Source organism: Mus caroli, unplaced genomic scaffold (assembly GCF_978045245.1).
Source record: "Mus caroli unplaced genomic scaffold, Mus_caroli_1 scaffold_1, whole genome shotgun sequence".
Classification (NCBI taxonomy): domain Eukaryota; kingdom Metazoa; phylum Chordata; class Mammalia; order Rodentia; family Muridae; genus Mus; species Mus caroli.
In genome coordinates, this window is record NW_028227256.1 from 176,590,097 (window position 1) to 176,617,269 (window position 27,173).

The following is a 27,173-nucleotide window of genomic DNA, read 5'->3' on the forward strand; positions in this document are numbered from 1 at the left end:
AGGCCCCGGCATAGTCTCACAAGAGACAGCTATATCTGGGTCCTTTCAGCAAAATCTTGCTAGTGTATGCAATGGTGTCAGCATTTGGAAGCTGATTATGGGATGGATCCCTGGATATGGCAGTCTCTAGATGGTCCATCCTTTCATCACAGCTCCAAACTTTGTCTCTGTAACTCCTTCCATGGGTGTTTTGTTCCCAATTCTAAGAAGGGGCATATTGTCCACACTTTGGTCTTCATTCTTCTTGAGTTTCATGCGTTTAGCAAATTGTATCTTATATCTTGGGTATCCTAAGTTTTGGGCTAATATCCACTTATCAGTGAATACATATTGTGTGAGTTCCTTTGTGATTGTGTTACCTCACTTAAGATGATGCCCTCCAGATCCATCCATTTGGCTAGGAATTTCATAAATTCATACTTTTTAATAGCTGAGTAGTACTCCATTGTGTAAATGTACCATAATTTCTGTATCCATTCCTCTGTTGAGGGGCATCTGGGTTCTTTCCAGCTTCTGGCTACTATAAATAAGGCTGCTATGAACATAGTGGAGCATGTGTCCTTCTTACCGGTTGGGACATCTTCTGGATATATGCCCAGGAGAGGTATTGACACTTCTTTGACGAGATCTGAGAGTGGTTCTGCTCTATGAGTAAAGAGAAATGAATTTAGAGGACAGTTTGATGCTATGTCCACTTAGCAGAATAACTGTCCATGATTGTAGACACCATGAAGTCCTTACCCATCAGTGCCCATTGGTTCCCACTGTAACTGTCCACACTCAGCATCAGTGCTGGCTACCTGCTTCTTCCTTTGGAGCACCACAACCATGGGGGAACATATGGATAGTGAGACAGAAAAACAAAGATCCTGGGCAATCAGAGAAACCTCTGGTTTAAAGGGCCACATTAAACAACAACAACAACACCCCAGAATCATATCCCCTCATGTACAGTGAAGCTCCTGTTAAGGTACCCTGCCAAGCTTTTTATAAATTATGTACAAGTGCATCCCAAAGCATCCCTGCAGGGCCTCTGCATCAGAGAAATCCTTAGTTAAAAATCATTCCAGATAGACCAGTGATTCTAAACTCATTATGGAGGAGGAGAATATGGGGACTCTGCAGATAAGAATATGGGCTGATCCTGTCAAGAAGTGCAGCCAGATTTATATTTTCTGTAATACCAATGATGTAAACTAACCCTGTCTATCCTCCCAACTGTTCATGCACTCAACCATACACTCATGCATGTATCCATTCATCCATTCACATATGTGTGGTTTGCATCCTGTTGGGGAATACACCTTTAGAAATGAGAGCTGGCTTGTGACCTTAAAGAGCTTTCAGTCCTGTGAGGATGATACAAGTACCTGCAGCCAATTGTAAGAGGTGGTGTGTGTATCCTTCCTATGTCCTCTTTCTCTTTGTGACCATGAGAGGCATGGTGGGCAGACTTTCTCAGCCTTCATGACCAGTGTGGACAACTTATCTCCAGTGGACCATGGAAAGTGGTGCTGGCTCAAATTCAGTGGGGGCCAGCTGTGTCAGTTTCGTTAGCACAAGGTTTTGGTCTTGTGTGTGCATTGATTTTGCATAATTCTCTCTAAGTGCCCCCAAGACACAGATTATTTGAAGTTGTAGTGGTCAATTGGTTTTCTTTTCCCTGGACAGTCTTGTCTGCGTTGTCAGAGAAGAAGCCAGAGTCAGTGATCATCCCTGGTGACTCAAGGGTAGGGACACAGCACTCATCTCTTGATCTGGTTTTTGGAGTGAAATTAAGAATGTGAGCAGAAATCTTCCTGGCATCTAGTTCAAGCTGGAGATGGCTGCAGTTTACCAGTTAAAAAGCCAAAAGACAAAAACCAACAATCCCCCACACATAAAAACAAACAAACAAACAAACAAAAAACTCTCTTTTTTTTACAATCCCAGCCATAGGGGCAACCAAAACTCAAATTCAAGGTCAAGAAGCAAGACTGGCATACATCATTGCCACGGTCCATTTGATTGCTGGTAAACATAAACTAAGGACTGACATAGAGACAAAGGGATTGTGCGAGCTAATTTTATGTCAGCTTGACACAGGCTAGAGTCATCAGAGAAGAGGAACCCCTAATCAAGAAAATGTCCCCATAAGATTGGGCTGTAGGCAAGCCCGTAGGGCATTTTCTTAATTAGTGATTGATGTAGGAGGGTCCACCCCACTGTGGGTGAGGCCATCCCTGGGCTGGTGGCCCTGCATTCTATAAGAAAGCAGGCTGAGCAAGCCATAAGGAGCCAGCCAGTAAGCAGCACCCGTCCATTCCCTCTGCATCAGCACCTGACTGCAACGCTGCTTAAGTTCCTTTCCTGACTTAAGTTGTGTAAGCCAAACAGTCCCTTTCCTCCCAACTCATGTTGCTCATGGCGTTTCATCACAGCAATGGAAAGCCTCAGACAGGGATCCAAGGTGCCTATTTCAGCTCTCTGATTACAACTCATGTATTTAAAAGCTTCTGTGGGAGACTCTCCTAAAACACACTTAGGATATAGTGCTCATGCTGACATTTTCTTAGCACACTAGCAATGACCAATGTTTGCTGGGTGTTTCTCAGTGCCAGGACCTGTCCAGGGATTATACACATGCACTAACATCTGCCATCTTTACATCAGAACAAGAATGTTTTACCTTTTTCTTGACAGTCTGTTCCTAGATGCTTTATCAGAGCATCAGTATGATTTTCCTCACAGTAATATCAGGCCTGATGATTTATTCTTAGCCAGGCACTCAATGTCAGAAAATTATAGGGATAATTAACATGGTGCTAAAGTTGAAATACTACTTTAAAATTGATATGGTCACTTAAAAGAGGATAATTATGATTGGGGGATGGCTCAGTTGGTAAAGTGCCTGCCCTGAAAGCATAAGGAAATGAATTTGACCCCCAGAACCACACAAAAAGCCAGGCAGGGGTTGTGGCATTCTCTGTAGCCTGCTATGGTGGACAGAGGTAGAAACAGATGGACTCTTGAAGCTCCCTGGCTGGCCAGCCTAGCCAATCGATCCTGTTTCAAGAGACAAAAGTAGAAAGAAGTTTAGAAAAGATACCCAGTATTGACCTCAAGAATTCACAGGCATGTGCATGCACACCTGCATACACAGACATATGCACACCTGCACACAGAGACATATGCACACCTGCACACACAAACATATGCACACCTGCACACATAAACATATGCACACCTGCACACACAAACATATGCACACCTGCACACAGAGACATATGCACACCTGCATACATAGCTATATGCACTCCTGCACACACAAATAAAAACAAAATATAGTTATGCTCCAGATTCTGCAGAATACAAGGGAACTATTTACATTAAGAGTCTAATAACTAACTAATATCTATTTAACTTAGGAGTCTCCATAGAAAAATCATTATTCTGCATTTTGTACTTTGCACCTATGTCTACTAAGATTTAAAACTAGTTCAGTGTGCAATTTATTGTGTTCTGGGTCCATTTATAGAATTCACTATGGAATTTTAAATAAATCTTCCTTTTGTTTTGATTGATTTCTCTCTTTCTCACTATTTGTTTCCAGATGGTTTTCTTTCTGTACAGCTTCAGTTAATCGTTTGATAATCCTTTCCAAAAATACTTACTAAGTAACTATTTTATGTGACAAAGAAGTAATAAGAAATAACATGAAAAGTTAGTTGGGACCAATGAAATAAATGAGAGGACTCTACTGTTTTGCCTTATTTTTAAATTCTTCCTTTCTTGCCCCGCCCTCCCCATCATTGTCTGGCCCCCATTGCACATACTCAGGCTTGTGCTGGAACACGGGGGTGGGGGGTGGGGGATGGTGATGGGGGGTGGGGGATGGTGATGGGGAACAACATGAGCGGCTGCAACAGAGAAATTTAAGTGGGAAACATGCTTAGTGTTTAGTGATCAGTCTACTGCCTATCAATGAAATGGGTGCCCAGACTTCCTCCCTCTCGCCTCGGGCTACTTCATCACCTAACTGCCCTCCCCGCCGCCCATAGAGACCATCACATAAGCAAGTATGTGTGGCAAAAAGCAAAGCGCAGGTCTTTGCAGCAGCTTTGAAGCAAGCTTGCAGAAGGCATTTCCCTGGTAGTCTGTATGGTACGTGATGACTACAGAATCTTTTCCTTCACAGCCTGTTTGGTTCTATAGTAATCTCACCTGTACCACCCACTCCGCCGAGAGGGCTTGTGCCCTTTAGTAAAACCAGAGAGAGCTGCTTCCTTGTCGCTGCTCTGCAGCATTGAGCAACCTCTTTTTACAGTAGCTAGACTGAGCGAGGCAGTCTGGTAGCCTGCCCACTGCTATGAACAGAGTACTCAAGAGAACACTTTAAAGGATAAACGTTTCATTCGGACTCATGGTTTCAGAGGGTTGAGCCTACAGTCACATGGCTCTGTGCTTCTGCGGCTAGAATGAAGCAGAAGAACTTCGTGGCACTGTGAGTGTGTGTGTGTGTGTGTGTGTGTGTGTGTGTGTGTGTGTATACAGAAGAGGGGAATCAGAGACAAGATACCCTCAAAGACTAACCACCAGAAACCTACTTCCTCTACCTAGGTCACCACTCCTAGTGTTTTTAGAACCTACTAAGATAACACCACCAGCTGAAGGCCAAGCCCCTGACAAATTAATTTTTGGGAGCATATTTTATAACCCAACCATAACAAGGGTGATGTAAATTTCAATCTCTTAGACTTCAGCAGGGTTGCCGAAGTACCAGCAGTCCATAACCACAGCCAGGAATCTAGGGCAGTCCCACCTTGCAGCAGAGACCAGACAGAGAGTGACCCACTTCTTGCTCAGTTCCATACAGTTGCTGTGCAGAGCCCCCATTCAGATGGTTTTCATTCGGAATGCCTTAGTTAATGATTTCTTCAGATTTCACCTGTGGTAAATAATTTTGAAAATAAAAATATGGCAGGGAAGAAAATCACTTCTTCTATCAAGTGAAACTTATATTCAAATTTAATTAACCAAGAAACCCTCAAAGCAGATAGCATGTCACATAGCATTGGCAATTAATTAGTTTTGCTCTGGAAAAAAAAAACTGTAGGCATGAGCAAAGAGTTATAGATTAGGCTTTGTTTCCTCTGCCAACACTGCCCATTTCTAGTTCTCACACCTTGACAGCAGTTTGCAGCTTCAGGCAACACATTTTATCTGAAGTGTGTAACTCCGTGTCAGTTTTAAATTTCACATAAGCAAAATACAGAGGAATGAGCATAACACGCTATTACTTTTATAATGAAGACTTTAGAAGTGAGCAGCAAAACCAGTTTCCAAGACAGTCTTGTGCCACATAGAGAAGGAAGATAAATCTTAAGGAAAACTCAGAGGAAGGAATGGCTGCCCACTGGCTTTGAGATGGACAGCCTGTTTCTGGTAGACCATGGGACCTCTTCCTTTTAACTTTACATTAGCATATGGATAAGTGACTTAGCCCAATGTAATGAAGACATCATTAAATTCATTAGAGCCTGGAAATAAGATTACCTGGAATATGCTTATTCCTTGAAGGGATTTTAATTTTGGTTGGGCAGTCCTCATGCTGTGATAGACACACATCCATCTTTTATGCACAATTGCATCTCAGCAGAAAAATTGGGCACTGCATTCTCTAAGGAGCAGCTGTAACTCACCTATGGTTATCTTTTTCTGCCTGTAATTTATAGACACTCTAAACAAGAGTCTTATAGAGGCATGGTGTCTTAGTCAGTGTTCTGTTGCTGTGAAGAGACACCAGGACCATGGCAACTCTTATAAAAGAAAGCATTTAATTGGGGCTGGCTTACAGCTTCAGAAGTCAAGTCTGTTATCCTCATGGCTGGGGAGCATGGTAGCACACAGACAGACGTGTTAGCTGAGAGTTTTACATCTGGATCCTCAAGAAGCAGCGAGAGAGAGACACTGGGCCTAGCTTGAGCTTTTGAAACCTCAAGGCTCACTCCCCCATGACACACTTCCTCCAAGAAGGACACACCCATTTCAACAAGGCCACATCTCCTAATCCCTCTCAAGTAGTGCCACTCTCTAATGGCCTAGCATTTAAATAAATGAGCCTTTGGGGTCGGAGTACATTCCTATTCCAAACATGACCCATGCTTTCATTAATTGCATTCAATAGAACCAGCCAATTTTCTATTACTCATTCTTAGAGAGGACAGCCGCCATGTTTATTAACAAAAACCATTTCTATCTGGTGGGATATGTAACTTGCATTTCCAGTTAACTTAGGTCTGTTGTTTATGGTTCTCATTTGCTTCTTGAGCCCAGTTTGCACAGGCCTGACACAGGAATGGGTAAGAGGATATCCGGTTTCCTTGGTACTGAGCATGTTTGGGTCTGGGCAGATAGAATGGTCTTCAGACATGGGCTTCTGGGAAGAAAGGCTTGTATTAGTTTCAGTGCCTTTTGCCCTGATAAAATATTCTGAAGGTAGCTATTTAAGTATCAGTCCCAGACGTGACAACCATTACTTTTGGGACCAGGGATTGTATCAGGTTAACTGCTAACACTTCAGTTTTTTATAATTTGTAAATTTCAATACAAATACCTTCCCTGCTTGACTCATGGCGCTGGGTCAGGATGGATGTGGTGGCATAAGGATGATGCTTTAGAAAACCATAAAACCTCTCAGACTTTAAGAACTACTGAGAACTCCAGACTACTTAACCGTGAGACTTTTGTGTGTTGCTGCAACTGCCAAGATTGGATGGATTAAGAACGGTGTGGGGGCTGGAGAGGTGGCTCAGTGGTTAGGAACACTCACTGCTCTTCCTGAGAACTATAGGGCCTTTCCCAGTACCAATGTTGGATGGGTTGCCATCACCTGAAACTTCAACTTCATGGGTTTCAACTCCATCTTCTTCACCCTGTAGGTATCTCTACTCCCATGTGAGCACAAACATATGTGAGTGTGCCCCCTCCTGCTGCCACACACACACACACACACACACACACAGAGAGAGAGAGAGAGAGAGAGAGAGAGAGAGAGAGAGAGAGAGAGAGAGAGAATATTAAGAAGTCCAGTGTGTCTCTATGCTATCCCTTCAGCAAGATGCAAAGCTATCCATCAGGCAGATCTGGGGACCACAGAAGAACAACCCTCAGTGAATCTACAGTACAGGGAGGGAGAAGACACAGATCTCAAACCATGTTAATTCTTTTAAACACCCATTGCTTTATGATGTCGCTAGAAATAAGGACACAGAAGGCTGAAGAGACGGGTGGGGATGATTTGTAAGAGAAGGATAAATGCCCAGCCATTCTCACCTAAGGCTAACTAACGTCCAGTATTCGTGCACAAAACTCAATCCATTTTCAAGTTATGACACATTTCCTGTAATGTTTTAATGTGATATTGTTGAGGGTAATGGCCAGCCGTGCTTTGCCTCCTAGCAGTGAATGTTTATCTGAAGTCATGTCACGAATTATCTTCCTGCACTAATGACATGGATCATTTGCATAAAAATCAGAATGACTCCAAAGCCCATATGTTTTGTTTTTCAGTCTTTGGAGCCATAGAACTGTCCTTCCTGATGGTCAGTTAGGAAATAGGAAGGCAATGGGTGTGGGAAGGCACTCTTCCTGATTGTGGGAATTCCAAAACGCCGATGGTGTATTTCACAGCCCAGCCAGAATGCTTAGAAACAGGTGCTATTTCAAGATGAAGTGCGGCTGGTGTTTGTTACACGTGGATGGGTATCTTAACTCTCTCCAGAGGGTCTGCCTTGAACCACACTCTCTTGCCACCTCCCCTGCCTATTTATAACCTGTTTTATTATCTCCGCTCCCTGTGTCATTGACCCTGTGGATTTTCTGGGAACTCCTGTGATCTGTCATGTCATCGCTCATTACTAGAGAACCTTAATCCTCCGAGCATTGAAATATTTCCGTGATGGCACAGAAGCCCCAATGGCACCAGCCGTTTTCACACTAAATTGCAGCTTGGGTTGTCCTTCACGTGCTGATGGAGGCGATTTGACTGTCATGGTCCCACTCCTAGGTCAGGACCCTGTCAGGGCAGCAGGTGTGGCCGTGTGACGGCCTTGTCATTTTTCAGATGATCTCGACCATGTGTTGTCTCATTGGGTTGACTAGACCTTGAATGATCTCTAAATTTGTGTAAACACTTCCCCCACCTCTTCTGAGCTTCCCACCTGTGAACACCCCTCAGACAAATCCTCAAGGCGTGCTCAGCAACATGTTCTGGGCAGAGTCATACAAAAGTTAAAGGTCCTTAAAAAACAACTCTGTAAAACGAGACTGTGGGGGAGGTTATGGGAGAGAGATGGTGGGGTGGGGGGGAACTTCTCAGCAACACTGTGTTTGAAAGATGGCATAATGGTATATAGTATCTTATTTGGTAAACTGAAGACTAAAAATTAATTAATTAAATAGCAAAGGCAAGTTTGTAAATTAAAAAAAACACAACAATAAACTGTATTGCCTGATTTTTCTGACCAATCTTTAAGGAAAGTTCTACTCTCATGAAGCTAGTAATTCTTCAAAAATGATAAAGTCTATAGTGTAATGATCATTCGGCATCAATGTACATAGGCTCTGATGTAGTTATCTTGAGATACACTGAAGATTGCTATTTAATTACAACACACTTTTGAAAGTCCAGAATTTCCATCTAACTGTCTATCACATATTATTATGTATATATAATTAATTTGTATATGTTATGCATATATTTATGTATAATATATATTATGTATATCATTTATGTGTTATAGATGTGTATATATTATATATTATATGTATATATAAATGTATGTATAAATATGTAAATATGTACATGTACATAAAATATAATTTATGTATAATGTAATATGTTATAAATAATAAAATACAAAATTGTGTATAATAATTTAAATAGTATAAATGATAGAAAAAAATCCTTCCTAATTTTCCACTTTATTTGACAGCTGGGGCCTAAAATGACCTCCCTATTTAAACCAGTTAAATCTGCCCTGTGAATATTGATACATATCAGCTTTTAGCTCTGAGTATACCTGGCCAATGAGAATAGGAAGCTATAGCATGAAGGTCATATCAGTTCTAAGCTGATTTCTAAACTCACCTCGATGTGGTAGGAGAATAAAGAGGTGGCGAGGAAGGGTGGAGAGCCCGGAAAGTAGAACCATGCGCAGTGCAAACCATGCGCAGTGCAAACCATGCGCAGTGCGAACCATGCGTATGCGAACCATGCGTAGTGCGAACCATGCACTGCGCGCCTGCATCCTCTCTTGACTGGGATGGTGCTTAGCACGGTGCCACTTTCTCGATAGGGGCTCAGTAAATACTAATTTCATCCTGCTAGGGAGACAGTCTTTTTCCTTGACGTAAGCACTGGGAAGTACAGGAAGTTAATGTGTAGTTAAAGAGGTCTGCTGAGATTGAAATTTTTAAAAAAGAAACTCACCTGTTTTCCCTTATAGGGGGAGGGAGGTAAGGTCCCGTGGGGCATGGATCTCGCAAAACATGCCTCTAGCCAGAAATACTAACCTTTTCTTTTGTGACCACCTCTCCTTTTGTATCCCTGAACAATACCATCATACGTGAGCAATTTCTAAACTTTAACCTTCTCCCATCTGTGTGTCATTGAGGCACTACATAAAAAGAATTGGAGCATATAAGACATACCAGAGAGCTGCTCCTAATGATGTCAGGAGGAGAGTGCCATTGTGGAGTTACAGCAACCCTTAAGTGACAGCCTGCTCATTTCAAATTTCTGAAATTCTCCTAATATGAGCTACATACCCATTTTAAGAAAAAAAAAACAATTTAAAATGTATTCTCAAAATAATCAGCTCTAATTGAATATAATTTTCTGGAGTGGTTGCCAATGAGGCTTTCCTAAGTGTCTGGGAGATTGTAGGAGTCTTTCCGTCTCCATGCTGTGAGACAGGCTGCCTCTCTACTGCATGGCTCTCTTACTGATATTCCTTTAAAGTGATTTCTACCCACCACTCAGACCCTTTCAGGGACAAAATACTCCATGTTATATGAAGGCCATTTATCAAGAATGTGCTTTCTAATTTTCAGAAGACTCCCCTTCTAATTATAAAGCCAGTGTGCTTTATGTCTCAGCTAGTGTTTAGCTCTGGTAGATTTCGCTACCTACATCTAGCCCCTACTGAAAGGCAATGTGAGGTTCCTTCATCTAGAGTCAGTCTTAGCTCCAGCACTTGCTATATAGCTCACTGAAGTAACATCATTGGTCCATCAAACTCTTTATAACGCTTTTATTTAGTTTCCTAAAAGAGCCTATAAAAGCAGATAGTATTTTATTTTCTGAATCTTACTGTGGAAAAACCAAGTCTTGGAAACAAAGTGATGATGATGATTTAATAATAATAATAATAATAATACTGATGTTCCAGGCACTACGTGAGCATGTAGTCAGAATGAGGGAAATGTCCACTGTTACCTACTTAGTATCTGTATTAGTCACCTTTCTGTCTGTCATGGCAGGGTGTCATGGCGCTGGGAGCCTGAGCTGGTCACTCTGCATCTGCTGGCAGGAAGCAGAGGAATGTTGGTGATCAGCACCCCAGCCAGGACCCCACCAATGAGATGTCAGCATGGTTAAGATGGGCCTTCCCACCTCTACTACCTAAACTAGATAATCCCTCACAGGCATCCCAGAGAGCCACCTAGGCGACTATAGCTCTCTAATTCTGGTCAGGGTGAGTAATCTTAACCAGCGCAATGTCTGAAGAAGCTGGTTGTTCAAATTCAGGCTACATACTGAAGGCCCTCTAGAGCCGACTTCACGTCGTGTTAGGGGTAATGTCTTCTTCGTCGTCTCTTCCTCTGAGACTCAGAGTAGCCTTGAGCAAGGATACCTCTGCTGTCATTTATTTCTCTTTAGCATTTTTAGAGGTGGTTCTTCTGTTTCTACCATGCTCATGGCTCCTTTTGCAGGAAACTAAGTAAACTTGTTTCCTTTATAATTAATTAATTTTGGAGGTCCCTTCCTTCCCCTTTCTTCAGTTTTCTTATCTTAGGTAACCCCAATTTCTTTCAGTCATTTAGTCACCCAACAAACATTTTTGTGCTTCTTGAATTTTGCCCTAGTGGGGTTTTTAGTCTATAAGGTTAATAGATAATAAACAAAATAGCTAAGTAAGCCACTCGCTATATTACTCACTCGGTCAGAGTCTTGTCTCAGAGTGATCAGAGTAACAGGAATTGGGACTTTGGGGGGTTGTGGTGCTTTCCTGGGGTATCCACTTTTACTGGCCTCCAGAGAGGAGGAAATGACAAGTTAAAGAACTGTTCCACCCAAATCCATCTTAAGGAACCAGGGATTTTATTGGGGGTCACTCACAGGAGCATGGGGAGAGGTGTTCACAGGAGCATGGTGAGGGGTGCTCACAGGAGTGTGGGGAGGGGTGCTCACAGGAGTGTGGGGGAGGGGTGCTCATGGTGAGGTGTCAGTTGTATGGCTGTATGGCTGACTGGGGGAGCTGTATCACTGCATAGCCCACTCCAGCATCAGTGATGATTCCAGAGGCTGCATCCCTGGGATCCCCCATAGGATTTGCACACTGTGTCATAAACTCTCTCCTATCTGCTCTGTACTGCCTCAATAGCCCCAGGCTTGTGAGTTCCTTGAGCTTTGTGAGCCTCTGTCTTTCTGCAAGAGGACGGCTTCAGTCTTGAGGAAGTGAGCCATGCCACAGAGTGAGCAAGTCCCTTTCTTAGGCAGTCGTGCTCACCCCTAACTCAGTGGATCAGAGTGGCAGTGGTCATTTATTCGTTTTCATGGGGCCTGGGGGTCAGGAATTCAGACGTGATGCCACAGGTGAGGCCTGTGCATCTGTCCACCGCATGATAGCTGAGACTCCAGAGGAAAACACCAAGGGAATCATGAAAAGGACAATTTACTCCTGAGCCTGTCGTCTGGAGACCACGTGACTCTGCCCACATGATCTGGGCTTCCCCACAATCTTTACAAAACCCACATTGCACTTGATAACTCAGCCTTGAGAGTCACACAACAGCTCTTCCATCATATTCTGTGGGCTATGGAAATTCAACTTTGAATTTCCTCTTAGGGTCCAGGAGGAGGCACATAGATCTCACCTCTCAACCGTGAGTGTCAGTGATAGGTTGTAAGAACTTACTGACAGAGCCATCTTTACAAAATGCCATCTCCTATGGTGGGCAGGGTACATGTGTGGTTAGAGAAACATTTAAACCCAGATTTAAAGGAGGCAAAGGAATGAGGTACGTGCTGGTCTCCCTGAGGCAGGGCTAAGAACGTGAGGTGGAGCATACTGGACACTAGTATGGCTGACCTGATTTTAGTGTTCATTGCCTCATAATCAGAGGGAGCAGTGTGTAGTGGGTGAGATAGGAAATGTGAGTCTGAAGTGGTAAAAGGATCTTGGGTCTAGTTTATGTTAGAATGGGTAAAATCTGAGGCAGATTAGGTGTGTTATGTGAGATGAGGTCTGGGTGCCTGAATGGTGGGGCTGTTTTATTCTGAGACAGGGGAGTGAGTACAGGAGAAGCCTGCAGAAGGAGATAAGCCCTTTAGTCTTAAGGATGATGTGTTAGGGATGTTTACTGAATACTCAAGTGGGATTGCTGAAGAGGTATTGAGATAAATAAACAAGGGAGCGCCAGGGCTAAGCTGGGCAGGACACTCGAGGAGTCGCAGGCTGAGATGCGATCCCTGCAGCTAACAGCAGCAACTGCAGACAGAAGCAGGGGCTAAGCCCTGCGAAGACACTGGAAGAGAATGGGATGTCCCAGAAGCTTAGGGAGCAAGGAGGAAGGATGTGTTCTTAGGTCTGACAGGTCCAGGTTGGGGCTGAGACCATGACAGCCATCATACAATTATTGGTAACCTATCTGAGCAGTTTCAGAGGGTTGAAGACAGATGCCTAACTGAATGTAGCTTCCAGAGAATGGAAGGGGAGGGCTTGGGTGGGAGGTTGACAGGTGGCACTTGCTGGGAGTTTGGATCAAATGAGTGGGGACAGCAACAGTGTTGCAGCTAGCTGGGGAAGTGTCACGTGTACTTGTCTTTTCTAAGAGAAAGAGCCAAGTACCTGTGTGCTGTATGGATGGATCTCAATGAAAAAGCTAAAAAAGCTAAGGAGAATAATTCCTGACATCAGTCTCGGGCTTCCACACACATGGGACACACACACATGTGCAAAACATACATATAACACACATGCACACCACACAGAGAGAGAGAGAGAGAGAGAGAGAGAGAGAGAGTCAGGATTATATAGTAAGACTGTCACCTCCTCCTGCTCCCATCAAAAAAACCATTTATACCTTTATATTTACATAGAAATATGTGATATAATACATCAAGAATTAATTTAAAAAGTGAGTCTAAAAAGCGAGGCTGCGTGAAAGGCCTTTGTCTCACACCACCGTTTGCATCTTCATGACTTTTCTATGGCAAGATTATCATGCCCTAAGTGCTACAGGGCACTTGGATGGTGGAAGATGCGGTGTGAACAGCCAGCATTTTTAATGATGCTGCAGCCACAGCCTCCCTCATGTCTCCATCTGTGCCTTCCATGCCATTTGGTTACCTTGACCCCCTCCTTCCTTGCCCACAGACAGCATTTTGTACTTGAAGGTGGTACTGTACAAGAGCCCGTTATCCACCTGAGGAGAGGGTTAGTCTCATGCCCTGCACCTCGCTGGAGTGGATACTCTGGCCTGCTGTCCATTCCTCACACCAGGGTACTTTATATTTCTCCAGTGCACTGGGGGGCATTGTATTCTGCTTTCATAGCCAAGCCACTCCCCGGTCAGTCACCACCAGGCTCTTCATCAGACGGGCTTGGTTTTTACAAGGTGTAAAAAATTTTAAATGAGCTCATCTGGTTCTTCACAGTTGGGCTTATGCCAGAGAAATGGCAGTATGGGGAGGGGGCGATTAGCAGAGTAGGTGCTGCGGGTCCCCAAAGCTGACTGGCTTCATTCATGCTCAGGCTGAGTGTTGCGGAGAACAAACAAGTCTTTGTAACTTGCGATCTTGGAGCCATGTGGTTTTATAGCTCCTTTCTTCTGGCCCAGTGATTACATAGCTTATTAATTAAGTTCCTTGTGGTATAGCAAAGGGCTGCAGGGTACTGAGAGTGAAGGCAAGAGTAATTAAAGGGCCCTTTAAGAGAAAGGGGGAAAGTGGCCAGCCCAGTGCATCTGATTATACCACCTTCTCCTCCTTACTGTCCCTGTGCAGAGCTGCCCAGAAGTTAAATCTGTCATCTAAGAAGAAGAAACACCGGCCTTCGACTCCGTCTGTTGCAGAGGCTCCCCTCTTTGCAACCAGCTTCAGTGGGATCCTGCAGACCTCTCCTCCCCCGGCCCCACCCTGTCTCCTGAGGGCTGTCAACAAGGTGAAGGACACTCCTGGCATGGGCAAGGTAGGTGCCAGCTGCTGCCTCTGCCGTTCGTTCAGTGGGTGTGGCACTGGGAAGGTTGGGAAAGAAGAGAACAACCTTGGGCTCTCATTTTTGAAGATGAAGAGGTACCAGAGACAAAAAGTGACACAAGGAAGTTGGTTTGGAAGTCCCAGCATGCCCACTTTCTGGGATTTTGTTCATCCAGGGTCAACCTCTGACTGAAAACAACCACAGAAAAGCCTAGAAATAAACCACAAAGGTGCTCAGAATGACTCTATGCAATACGCTGCTATAGTTAGAGTCTATTCATGTTCTTCTCTGTGCCTGGTGTTTTAATGGGACTTTACATGGGGAGGTGCCACAGATCTGTAAGGTCTATCCATTTCTGCTGTCTGTAGACTGTCTTGGCAACTCGAAAGTACATTAAGTTGGGGATCTGACTTGATTTGGGTGGGGAGGGAAATAGCTTTACATTGTTGAGCAGGACCATAGACACTTCAAACTTAGAGATGCAAAAGCCAGAAGCAGAGGCCGGAGGCCCAGGGAAAAGACCACATGGAAGCAAGATGAAGATATTCTTTCCTGTGGTGCTTCTAAGTCCTTCTCCCCTTCAAATAAGTGGTGACTTCCGCATCTGCACCAGATCACTGGTGTGAATTCTGTAGAGTGGTTCAGTAGCTTTCCAGCCAAGAAATGCAGTTTGAAGTTGTCACAAGGACTTAGAAAGACGTAAGGGAAGTCTGTAACAGGATATTACTGGGACACATTTATGATAACTTTATTTCTAAATGTCAACTCTTAACTCTTTCTCTCCCAAGATAAAGGTCTGCGTGAAGTAATTCACAGCCTAATCTTCAGTGGGGGAAACAAGTTGGGGCTTAGAAAAACATGTAGCTGGAGAGATACAGTGATTCTATTCATTACTTTCCTCAGAGTACAGATATACACAGAACGCGAGACCTGACGTTGGCCTTGGGTCTTGTTTCAGAACCCAGCTGGTCATGCTGAAGAAAGCAGAACCAGGTGTATTTTTGTCCTTTTGACATCGAAACTTGGTTGTACCCCAGTTTATAGTCTCCAGATGACCATGTTCCCTTCAGAAAGACCACACATCCTGTGCCTGATCTCCTTCATTCTCTTCTTACTGCTTCTCCCCTCTCCATTCTGCACCCCTAGTACCACCGTCTAAGAGGGAAGCCCTTACGTCATAATGCTTTCCACCCTAAGTAAACAGATTTTAAAATGAGGTCAGATAGAGCAGTGGTGAGTGTCGTGGACAGCCTCCAGACTTAGAATTTTCCGTGGTGTTTCTCAGCAGATGAGTGTCAGCTAAGAAAACTTTCAAGGCCAGTGGTAAAGAAAGACCTTAGGCAACCATCTGTCAGGGCTACTCCATCTTCACACCGTGTAGAAGGCATTGGAGGAAGCAGAGTAGCCCAGGATATCCCTCCCAGAAAGGGAGTCTGAGGGGCAAAACCACTGAGGAAGGGCCATGATGTCTACACTGGAGCCATGGTAGCTATGAGCTGAACTTTGAAGGCTGTGGGTCTAAGTGACTGCAGGCGTCCTTCTTTAGCTGGGGTAAATGCACAGTATAGGTGATCACAGACAGGGCTAAGTGTGCAAGGACATTTATTTTGTTAATGTGTTGGGACTCGAATGTCAAAGGCATGCCACAGGGCAAGGTGAAAGCTGCCATGTCTCTCTCGCTCTTGCTTCTCATCATCATCCTACCCTAAACATTGACATGGTGTCTCTTAGAAAAGGTGCCGGGTGCTTGGCCATCACAGGGGACTCACACATTCCACTGTGGCCCCATTTACAAGAAATGCTGCCTTCACCTCTCACCCTGGTCTGACACCGTCTGTGTGGATGCTTCTTGAGGTGGGCCTAGGCCTAAGCCTTCTGTGTTAGGCCTCCTCTTCCCTTTATCCACATCCCTGAAGGACTCCAGGAAGGCCAGGGAGCAGAACAGCAGAGAGAGTTCTTGTAGCCAGCAGTGACTGAGCACTTGCTGAGAAACAATCTGGACCTGCAAGAGCACAGGGACCATCTATCTGGATTTCACTGCATGTAGCATGTATGTGTGAAGAGCCTTTCTAATATATATCCATTCCCGGGACTACAGCTAGCAGATCATACATTTAACATTTGATATTAAAGGTATTATCCATCTCTCTCATTTGCAATTCAGAAATGCAACCAAACACCCGAGTTTGCTATAGAAATGTCATGGGCATCTGCTAGTGAGTCACAGGACAGATGCTGTGACTTCTATCCAATAGGTGGCCACATGAGCCCTTCCTTTGCTTGTGATGACCCTTGAAGATCAGTGATGGGGAGGAAGTGACACTTGAAGGGACTATGTCCTCAGAGAGGTGGTGGTAGGAGTCTACTTGCTATGTTAAAACCACAATGAGGCCATCTTCCCACATACCTACCCCTCCATAGGCTTTGTCCTTCTCCCTAGATGCTGCACTACATTTGGGAACTGCAGCTTCTCTACCCCTGTGGGAAAAACTCCACTCATCCATCTATTAAAATGATTCACATTTTACCATCTCAAATAAATATAGTTGAGCTTAATATATAGCCAAAATAATTGATGCTATTTATATATGTTTGATGAACTTGATTGAGTTGCTTAAAACCACTTCGTGTTCCAAGCCTGACCTGTGCCTCTGGAATGCCATCTTAGGATCTTCAGCTCTCAGAACAGCTCCTGGCACATAGCAAGTGTTTCCTGAGCACCTACTGTGTGTCAGGTGCTGCAGTGATGGGCAGAGGTTGAGTGCCTGTCCTCGTGGCACTTAAACCTAGTGTCTTCTTCCAGGCAATCAAAGAAATGGCACTGATTCAGACTGTACCGGCTGGTTTTGTGTGTCAACTTGACACAAGCTGGAGTTATCACAGAGAAAGGAGCCTCCTTTGAGGAAATGACTCCATGAGATTGAGCAGTAAAGCGTTTTCTCAGTTAGTGATCAAGGGAGTCGGGGGAGGGCCCATTGTGGATGGTGCCATCATGGGCTGATAGTCCTGGGTTCTATAAGAAAGCAAGCTGAGCAAGCCAGGGGAAGCAAGCCAGTAAGTAACATCCCCCCAAGGTCTCTGCATCAGCTCCTGCTTCCTGATCTGCTTGAGTCCCAGTCCTGACTTCCTTGGTGATGAACAGCAATGTGGAAGTGTAAGCTGAATAAACCCTTTCCTCCCCAACTTGCTTCTTTGTCTTGTTTGTGCCGGAATAGAAACCCTGACTAAGACATAGACCAATATGAGGGACCTTGACTTAAGGGAAAGTCATAATTCCTGACGTACCATAGCTGTAAGATGTACAAAGAACTAACTACTCTTAACTGGCTTTGTAAAGACCTTCTTACTAGACAGATTCAAGTGATTAGTGGATCAAAGCAGCTCAGCCCCCATTTATAGCTCATTGATTTGGCTTATATGTAAATGATACTTGTAATCTGTTTGAAAATGGTTCCTTCTCTCCTAAGTCAGTAAGCGCTCTCTGTGAAATCTGTTTGCACAATTAATTAACAGCCGTGTTCAAGGGTCATTTCTTAGCGTGTCACGATGTAATGACAGACCTCTTCATCTGGGGTCGCGAGTTCCTAGAGAAATGTATGTTATCTGTGTAACACTTGTGTTTTCTGGTTCTGTGGCTACATTTAAAGCAAGGACAGGGATGGCAGCTGTCACACTCGATTGGTGACAGTCCCCTTGGAGTTTAGTTGCATTTCCCTTCCCTGGTGAATAACAGAAGGGAGGTGTCGGAGGCATGAAGGGAAGGTGAGGCATCTTTTCTCTCACAGCCCCCAGGAATGTCTCAAAACAGTGGTAGTCTGTGGTTGGTGCCTCCTATGCCTCAATGTGTTCTGCAAGAATTGGAAACTTCCTGTGGTGGGTTCCAGAAGCAAGGGAAAAAATCACACAGGGTTTTGAAAGAATCATAAAGAAACCAGATGTAGCAAGTGTGAGGGAGTTCATTGGTTCATTCAGAGTACAGGCCTACCACTGCTCATGGCCAGTCGGCTGTGACCTTGCAGGACCTCCCTGAGAATCTTCCTCTCTGAGCAGCCATCCCAACCTGGGCAGCTTGGTGGAGGTGTGGAATTGTGGACTTCCTAGGGCAACAAAGGCCAGAGCCATTAATCTATTCTCCACTGTCCAAACTCAGTGATGGCTTACTTTAACCTCTGATAATCCCTGGGCACACAGACACAGATACACACATACAAACACACATAACCACACATACAGACACACACACAGACACAGACACACACACACACACACACACAGAGGCAAACACAGGCAGCTCATGTCACTAGGTTCTGTGTTGTCTCTTTTTAGTTTCAACTCTGAAGTTTTCTTTGTGTTGTGTTCTGTTGTGTGTAAACTAATAACACAGAAAAGAAAAACTGTCATGAGTGTGTTTGTTAGGACTCTGGTCTTTTGTGCATTTACTGACATCTTCAGGGAAGAAGTCCTTCAATTACTAGATCCTTGTAACACTATCGAAGACACAATTCCTGCCTGGTTGGTGTCCTTTTTACAATGAGAGGATAGCAATAAGATTTAAATTAAGGTAAGACTTTCCCAAAGGTGCTAACGTAGCTATTGCTCATTTATTTAACAAGGAGAAATGGCAAGGGCAGCTTCAGGAGCTGATTTCAGGTCCATATCAAGGAGAAAAATCTCCTGCCTTCCAGCCCAAGAAGGTCCAGGTCACTTAAACACATGCAAATTATCCTGTTCTCATTACCATGTTTGCCCTTCCCCCATCGTAAAGCTTTTATCAGGGAGAAGAGCAAAGATTGGAGCCTGTCTTTAAAATTCATTTCTAGTATATATGAAATAAAACATTCGGATGGGATGGAAAATTCTGGATCCCAGCAGTCAGTCACTGTCACTACTCCATCTTCAGTACAAATGACAGGAAATGTGAACCATGACATCGCTCCTATTTTTGGTGTACAGTTGAGGAAAAAGAAGTGGGCCTGGCTGCATAAATAATACACATTTATCACTATGGCTCATCTGATAGCTCTATAAATTAAATTGTTAGCTCTTCCGGGAAATAAACCTGTGTGACCTTCCACTCCCTAGTTGCAATTATGCCTTTCCATGCTAAGTTGATTTTGGTTGCTTCAGATGAACTCACGGAGTTGTGATTGGTTGGGTGGTGTCTTAGGTTTTACTGCTGTGAACAGACACCATGACCAAGGCAACTTTTATAAGAACATTTAATTGGGGCTGGCTTACAGGTTCAGAGGTTCAGTCCATTATCATCAAGGCAGGAACATGGCAGCATCCAGGGAGGCATGGTACAGGGGGAACTGAGAGTCCTACATCTTCATCCGAAGTCAAACAGAAGGAGACTGGCTTCTAAGCAGCTTGGACACTCCCAGAGAGACACACCTACTCCAACAAGGCCACACCTTCTAATAGTGCTACTCCCTGGGCCAAGCATATACAAACCATCACAGGTGCTTTGGGGTTTGTTTTGTTTTGTTTTGTTTTGTTTCTTATTCTCGCTGGCTGAATGAGTTTGACGCTTTCTTTCTCCAGCCTGTCACCAGAGGAAGGAAATGTGGAGAGATCATTCTGGCTCTTTAACCTTTGTGAAATTTTTTTTTTTTTCTCACATGGATTTGGACTTCCACCCAGCTCTAGGATGTGCCAACCTCTGGGCTGCACAGACTTGATGTCACTGAACCCTGGTAGGAGCCTAGCTCCCAGGCACTGTCTTGCAGGGAACACAGTAGACCTAAGTCATAGAAACTCTTGTCTACTCTGACATCCTAGCATTCATCATTCTTGCAAATGGAAGGAGACCTCTTAGGAAAATGAGCTCCGTTAAAGGCCACTATCGAGAAGAGGCATAAAAAGTCTCTTGTGAATTAAGTGTGGGGTGATTTGTATTCCTCCTGAATAATGTGCTTCCTTTAATGTGGTGGGTTGTGTGGGTGTCATTTTCTGTTGTCTTCTTACTCAGGTGGGCTTGAAGGGGTAGGTGGTACAGTTCTATGAGTTCTAGTCTGACAGACATACTACATATGAAAACCTTAATTTCCAATCTCAGATGTTTGCAGAATGTTGCAGACTGGGTGAGAAAACCTCAAGGCTATTGAGGAGGAATAGCCTGGTGTGCTGTCTCCTGTTCTAGCTCTCCTGATGCTTGAAGGGAAAGTGTTCAGCCAGTGTCTTCATGGAGATGGAGCATTTTCAGATTCACTTAAATTTTCATACAGCTCTTCAGGTGAGGAACTGGGTGGTCTGAAAAGTCTCAAGGATAGAAAGATCTCCAGGCATAAAGTCTTTCCAGGAAATGCTCATGGACAAGCCTGAAATCAGACCCTGAGTTTCCAGGGAAGTTTTTTTTTTTTTTTAGCTTCCCCTACTAGGTTATAAGCTTCTTGGGAAGAAGAAAAAAAAAACTGCTTTGAACGGTTTTACATAATTCCTTTTTTGCTTCAAAGTCGGGTGGACGTTGAACACTGCATCATTCATCCTGAGAGGGAGGGGAGGGGATGATGCAGAGAGGCCAAGAACGTGGAAATGAGGAGACTCCCATGTGCCTGGTCCCAGCCACTTCTTCTCTATGCATAAATTGTCCTAGAGGACAATGCCCATGCTATGTCAGAAAGGTGACAGTGCCCAAGGCTGGCCCCCATCAGACAACACATACTGTTCACAATCTGAATCTTCATAAAAGCCACTCCATGGAGCCTGTACCTTTGATGTGTAAGGAAGCTAAGGCATGGGGAGGGGAGCAATTTGAGTAGCCATCCATCCATGGGGAGAAGATGCAGGTTGAAGCTTTGGAATGAAAACTAAATCAGAGTTGGAATTCACACTAAGGCAGCCTTCATCTGCTTCCCAAATCTGTTATTTTTCACCTCAAATCTACTGGCTCTGTATTTTTAGGTGAATGAAAATGATGTGTGTGCACGTGCGTATGCACATACACACACACACACACACACACATACACCATGCATGTATGTAAAGAGCATTTTTCTAAATGGACTTTTGAAAGGCTAGCAACTTTTCGTGTGATTGGGGATGGTCCTGGAGCTTCTTGGGATCCCTGTAATTCCCAATTAGCACTGCAACTTGTAGAATAAAACCAAGAAGTTACATGAGGAATTCTCTCTGGAATAAATGTCACTGTTTCAATTAACCAAAGAGCACTATAAGATGCATTATAAGGCCAGGCCAGGACTTTTTATCAGTCTTAGTTCAAAACCTACCTTTTATCAATCTGAGCACAAATGAGACAATGGTCAATGTCAAAAGAATGGCAGCTCTGTTTTATATTTCTAATGTCTTAAATCCTATGTCTCTTTCTCTCACTAGTGGCTGAAAATTAATTATATTTTGCTATAATTGTCACATTTAAATGGAATTGTGCTACCAAGGTTTTATAAAGGAAATAGGAAGTATAATGCTGCTTGTGTTGGCAAGTCTGTCTTGGCGCCTAACCTGCTAGTGGACGCTGTGCTTGCCTGTTGCTGATTTGCATCAAATAGAAAACATTTCAAACCTTCCTGATGCTTCAGTAAACTAAAATGTATCATTATGGATGTGAAATCATTTGGCATGCATTTTTTTAAAAAGCAAGATATGCATTCTTCAGATTGTTAAATAGTTGCTGAAATCAAAAACCCATCTCTACCCAGAGCCACTTTAACCCATTGTGTCCTTCTCTGTGGCTTTGAGCCATAGCTCTGTTCTCCAATCTGTGATGATGACTTCTAAACAGAAGCAGTGATTGTATTTGGACTTCCAGATAAAGCTTCCAAAAGCAGTGATATTTGGGAGCATTTTGGAAGTGTTAAGCACAGATTTCCCTCAAAGCCACTCCCCCGTTCCCTTGGTTACCTGTGTCCCATGCCACAACCAACAATTATGATAGCAGTGTTGCCATGTGGAGCTCAGGGGAATATTCTTTACTAACAATGACTAAGCTGGACTGGAAACACTGGGCCAACGGTAGCCAATCAGAGGGGTGGTTTTGCTTCATGCTTTCTTTCGTTGCTGAAACCATTGGTAAAATTAATGTCCATTTCTTAACTGAGAGCTGGTTGTAGCTTCAGTTCTCTTGGTCTAGAGCGTGAGTTTGAGAGCTCCTGTGTCCCTCATATGGCAGGCTCTTAGGCCACCCTGGCTCATCACCAGGGCCTCACAATGAAAGTTCACCACCCCCACCCCAGAGCAGTGCCACCTGAGCTGCGTTTGGATCCTTACTATACATTGCAAATCCACAGGTACAAGGTTACAGCATAGCAGCTACAGCTAACTGTGGGTGAGAGGGCAGACGACTGAGACCAAGCTGTGAGTTCAGCTCAGCAGACAGAGTAGTTGGTACTGATAGCACAGTGGGTACCAATGGAGGAAGTGCCACCAGGAACTCGCACTGGAGAAGGATAGTTTGGCCCCATGGAGATTTCTGAGTTGAGAATACTGGATCAGTGGCATAGCAACTTAGGATAACCTGACAAAACACAACTAGGAGGAGAAAGGATTTATATGGACCACAGGTCCTCTCGGCCGCAGAGGGCAAGAAGACCAGGCTGGCTTAGCAGCTGGGAAGCGGAGAGAGAAAGGGGGAGGGGCAGACAGGAAGTAGAGTTAGATTACAAACCCTCAAAGCCTGCGCCTGGTGACATACTTCCTCTAGCAAGGCTCCATCTCCTAAAGGCTCTATAGATTTCCCAAATAACCAAGCAGGGACCAAGTATCCAAATATACAAGCCTACTGAGGAGGCTTCTGAGTCAAACTGAAACAAAGTCTGTGGAAACACTTCTGGGAGATCGGCATCTCGAAGGCTGCCATATCTGTCCTTGGTCTACCCTCGGCTCACGTTTCTCCCATCATGAATCACAGGGCCTTCTGAATCTCAACCCATCTGCTTCCCCAGACATGACCCATTTTCTGCGTCATCTAGTGTATCCCTGACTGGCCCCCTCTTTTCTGTTTTGTTCATGAGCTATCACCATGTTTGTTTATGCTTCACGGGTATGGTTAATTTCTAGTGAGTTTTTAGGCTATATTAGCATAAGGAACAGCAACTCTCACCTCAATGGAACAAAAGAGATGGCTTATTCTGGAGCCAAATAAAAGTGACCCTGGTCAGGAAATATAATTTCTGGTTCCCTAGATCCCAGGTTCTAATATGGTATCAAGTCCATGGGGTTTTAGTGACAGGATAAAGAAAGTCATGAATCAAGACCCCTTTCCAATCAATGCATTGGTGATGAGTAGGCAGGGTAGACGGGTCACAGAGAAGCAGGGGGACCTCAGGTGGAGGCCCCAGGCATTATCTGATGGCATCCTTAGCTTTTCAACCAGTGGGAACTAGGATTCTGCTTATACATTCCATAGGATTTACCCCTAATGGTCACAGAGATGTTAGATCCCATACAGAGGAGGGCTGTAGATGGCTTTGAAGTGGACGGGAAGATGCCCCAAGATAACTTGGCTCTGGACTTACAACACCCCAACATCTCTTCCCCACTGAAGTTCTCATCTGTCAATCAGCCTTTGTGGTCACAGCTTTGCAGGGGTCCATGCTCACAGCTCCTTACAGGTTTGGATCTTGTTTGACTGATGTTTCTTCCCTGAGCCTGAGAGTAATTATGTGTCCACAAGTTGCATGTCTGCCATGTGCTTGGCAGTACCATGTTCTGGGTATAGTTTGTCCCCTGAAGTGACATGCTACAAACTTCACCATGTTGAGAGCTGGTGGACTGGTTAAGAGGTGAGACTTAATGAAAGATTGTGAGGTCACTGGGCTGTCACTTCAGGGACAGATTGATGGAGTTTGATCCCTTAAAGCAAATTATTATTTATCGTTAATATTTAATTTTTAAATTATTATTTTTATGTTTAAAAAGGGAGCATGGCCCTCAGATCTACCTGGTTTCCTATTTGGTTGTATAATCTCTCCATATAGGTTCCCAGGATACATCTGCCACATTGTGATTGTAGCCAGGAGTCCTCAGACTCAAAGCAATGTTGGTGCCACCATTTTGAACCTCCAAGCCTCGAATGAAATAAAAATCATTTTCTTTGTAACGTGCACAGCCTCAGAAATATTTTGTTTTGTTTTTGGTTTTTTTTTCCGAGACAGGGTTTCTCTGTATAGCCCTGGCTGTCCTGGAAGTCACTTTGTAGACCAGGCTGGCCTTGAACTCAGAAATCTGCCTGCCTCTGCCTCCTGAGTGCTGGGATTAAAGGCGTGTGCCCCACGCCTGGCTCAGAAATATTTTTGCAGTAAGAGAAAACAAACCAAAATAGGCATATAGAACTGCCAAAATTAAAATATATTAAATATAGAGATTACATAGCAGTTATATGTGACAATTCCTTCTGCTTTTACCTTTATAAACCCATCCTCCATCCATCCTCCACCATTGATTGATTGATTGATTCATTCATTCATTCATTCACTTGCTTGGTTTTGTATTCCATATTTTCTAAGTGTCAAGTTACTTTTGGGAACACTCAAATAAATTAAAATTTTTTCCTCCCTTCTTATGGATCCCAGAAACTGCTATTCTAAAGAGTTAAAAAATCATGTGTTAGGTAGACAACTCAAACTAAAAATACCTATTATTGTTATCACCACTCTGCTTTATCGTGGCAGATGAGACCAGAATTTATGCAGGGTAATTGGCTTCCTGGCTCATCGTCTGCCCTGTTCCTTTTTACTGAGGACAGCATAGTATCCCTGCAGCTGCCCATCACACTGTGGTGACAGCCGGCCATGCAGGCATCAGCGAAGGCTTGACTTCCCTCTGTCTTAAACGCTTTAATATGCTGCCTGCACAGCATCCTGCAGTTAGTTTGTGTGGCGAAGTCCCAGCAATGTGTAAACATTTTTGTTCATCCAAGATTGTTCAAGAACACACAAACATCACTTGCTTAAGACAGTGTCCTCTGAAATAGCAAGAAGTGATACTTTGCTGAGGGGCTGCTGTGAGGGGCTTTGCTCGATGTCAGATCATAGCCCTCTCCTATTCTTGGTCATGACTGTTCATCTCTGAGGCACCTCCTACACAGACCATTCTTCTTTGACTATCGATGGGTAAACTTCATGCATTTTGAAATTCCAGTGTTGTCTTGCCTTTCTTGGGTTTGGCTTCTTAACAGGGGATGACCCCATGGGATAGGCAGGACCTTAAAGCTGTCTTGAATAGTGCATATCTTGGGAGGTGGCCGAGATGAGACTGGAGGAGGGGTTGCACCAGTTACAACTCTTCTTAGTTTTAAGCAACAGAAAACCTGACTGGTCTTAGGAAACACCGGAGGGCCTCTGTTTCCTATCTCCTGGCCAGGAACAACCAAATCCTGCCAGTGATTCTTTATACACTGTAACATCGATCTTTACCCCTGACCACATTTCCCCAACAACTGCTGAACTTTGGAGAGAGCCTCCCCCACAGCCCACCAGCAGGCTGCTGTCCTTTCTGATACAAACCTTAGAAGTGAAGTCCTAAGAGGGGGCTCAGCTCAGAGTGGATGGAAGGACGGAGGGATGGCATGAGTGTCAGGCAGACGGGCCATCCTGGAGAAAGCTGGGCAGTTGTGTACGAGTCAGTCCTGGTAGGCAGAACATCAGGAATGAAAGTCCAAAACAGAGGTGTCAGGTAGTTGTTCCTGAGCTCAGGTGAACCCCTGTGCCAAAGTGAAGGCGATCATTTACCCAGCCATAGTTAACTAAGTATCTACTATATGCATTTTTGCATATGGAAGGGGTGTGCCCCTGGGCGTGTGTGTGTGTGTGTGTATGTGTGTGTGTGTGTGTAGGTCAGAGTTCAACCTTGTGCTTTCTCAGGAACTATTCACTCTGATTTTTGAGTCAAGGGCTCTCACTGGCCTGGAGCTCACCCATTCCATTAGGCTCGCTAGCCAGTGAGCCCCAGGGTTCCTCTGGTCTCTGCTTCTCTAGCACTAAAGTGTTAAGCTTGTGCCTTCATGGTTAGCTTTTTACATGCTCTGAGGATGGAACTCAGTCCCTGAGCTCAGGGCAGGCATGTCACCTACTAAACCCCCTCCCTGGCCCCTACTGAGTACATTTGAAATCCTGTAGCAATCGCTGAGCCTGAGCTGTTGCTAATAGATAAACCCAAATGATGGTGTGGAGATTTGCTTGGGGAGTAAGTTGTGGAAAATCCCAGATACTCCTCAGCATGTTCATGGCAGCTCTATGAACCATCTCTCAAGAGGTTGGGATACAGCCCTGAGGCAGCTCCAGCCGCATTACAGCGCCCAGATTCCAATTCGTTGATGTTGATGAGGCTCCAAGGAATAGCTTCCATTGCTACCAGGAGGACACCATTTTCACCTGGGCCTGTTTGTTTCCATCTCGGTCCACTTTGGCTCCCGCTGTCTTGAGTTTTGTTCTGTTCTGTTTGTTTGTTATTTTGGAATTTTGTTGTTTGTTTGTTTGTTTGTTTGAGACAGAGTCTCACTATATAGCCCAGGCTAGCTCCAAACTCGTGGCAGTTCTCCTGCCTCGGCCTCCCAAGTCCTGAGATGACAGGTGTGAGCTGTCATGCCCGGCTCTTCCTCGCCTCTTAATGCATCGCAGTTCCTCTCCAAGCTTCAGCTCAGGTGTTGCCTCCTTCCCCAATCTAAAGAAGTTCCCCACAAGTCCCTGTGGTCTCTTGTGTTCCCATTGCACCCTGAGCTAAAACTTCTACAGCATTTCTTTTACTCCCCTG

At 44.3% G+C, this 27,173-nt stretch overlaps 1 protein-coding gene across 3 annotated transcripts in view; it reads left to right on the forward strand.

Moving 5' to 3' along the window:
• Kif26b (kinesin family member 26B) overlaps positions 1-27,173 on the forward strand; it is a 403,420-nt gene that overhangs the window by 275,041 nt on the left and 101,206 nt on the right. For all 3 annotated transcript variants that reach the window (XM_021161225.3, XM_029479381.2, XM_029479378.2), the window contains one exon: positions 14,273-14,456. In XM_021161225.3, coding sequence (XP_021016884.1) covers positions 14,273-14,456 — 184 coding nt within the window. The remainder of the gene's footprint in view (positions 1-14,272; positions 14,457-27,173) is intronic.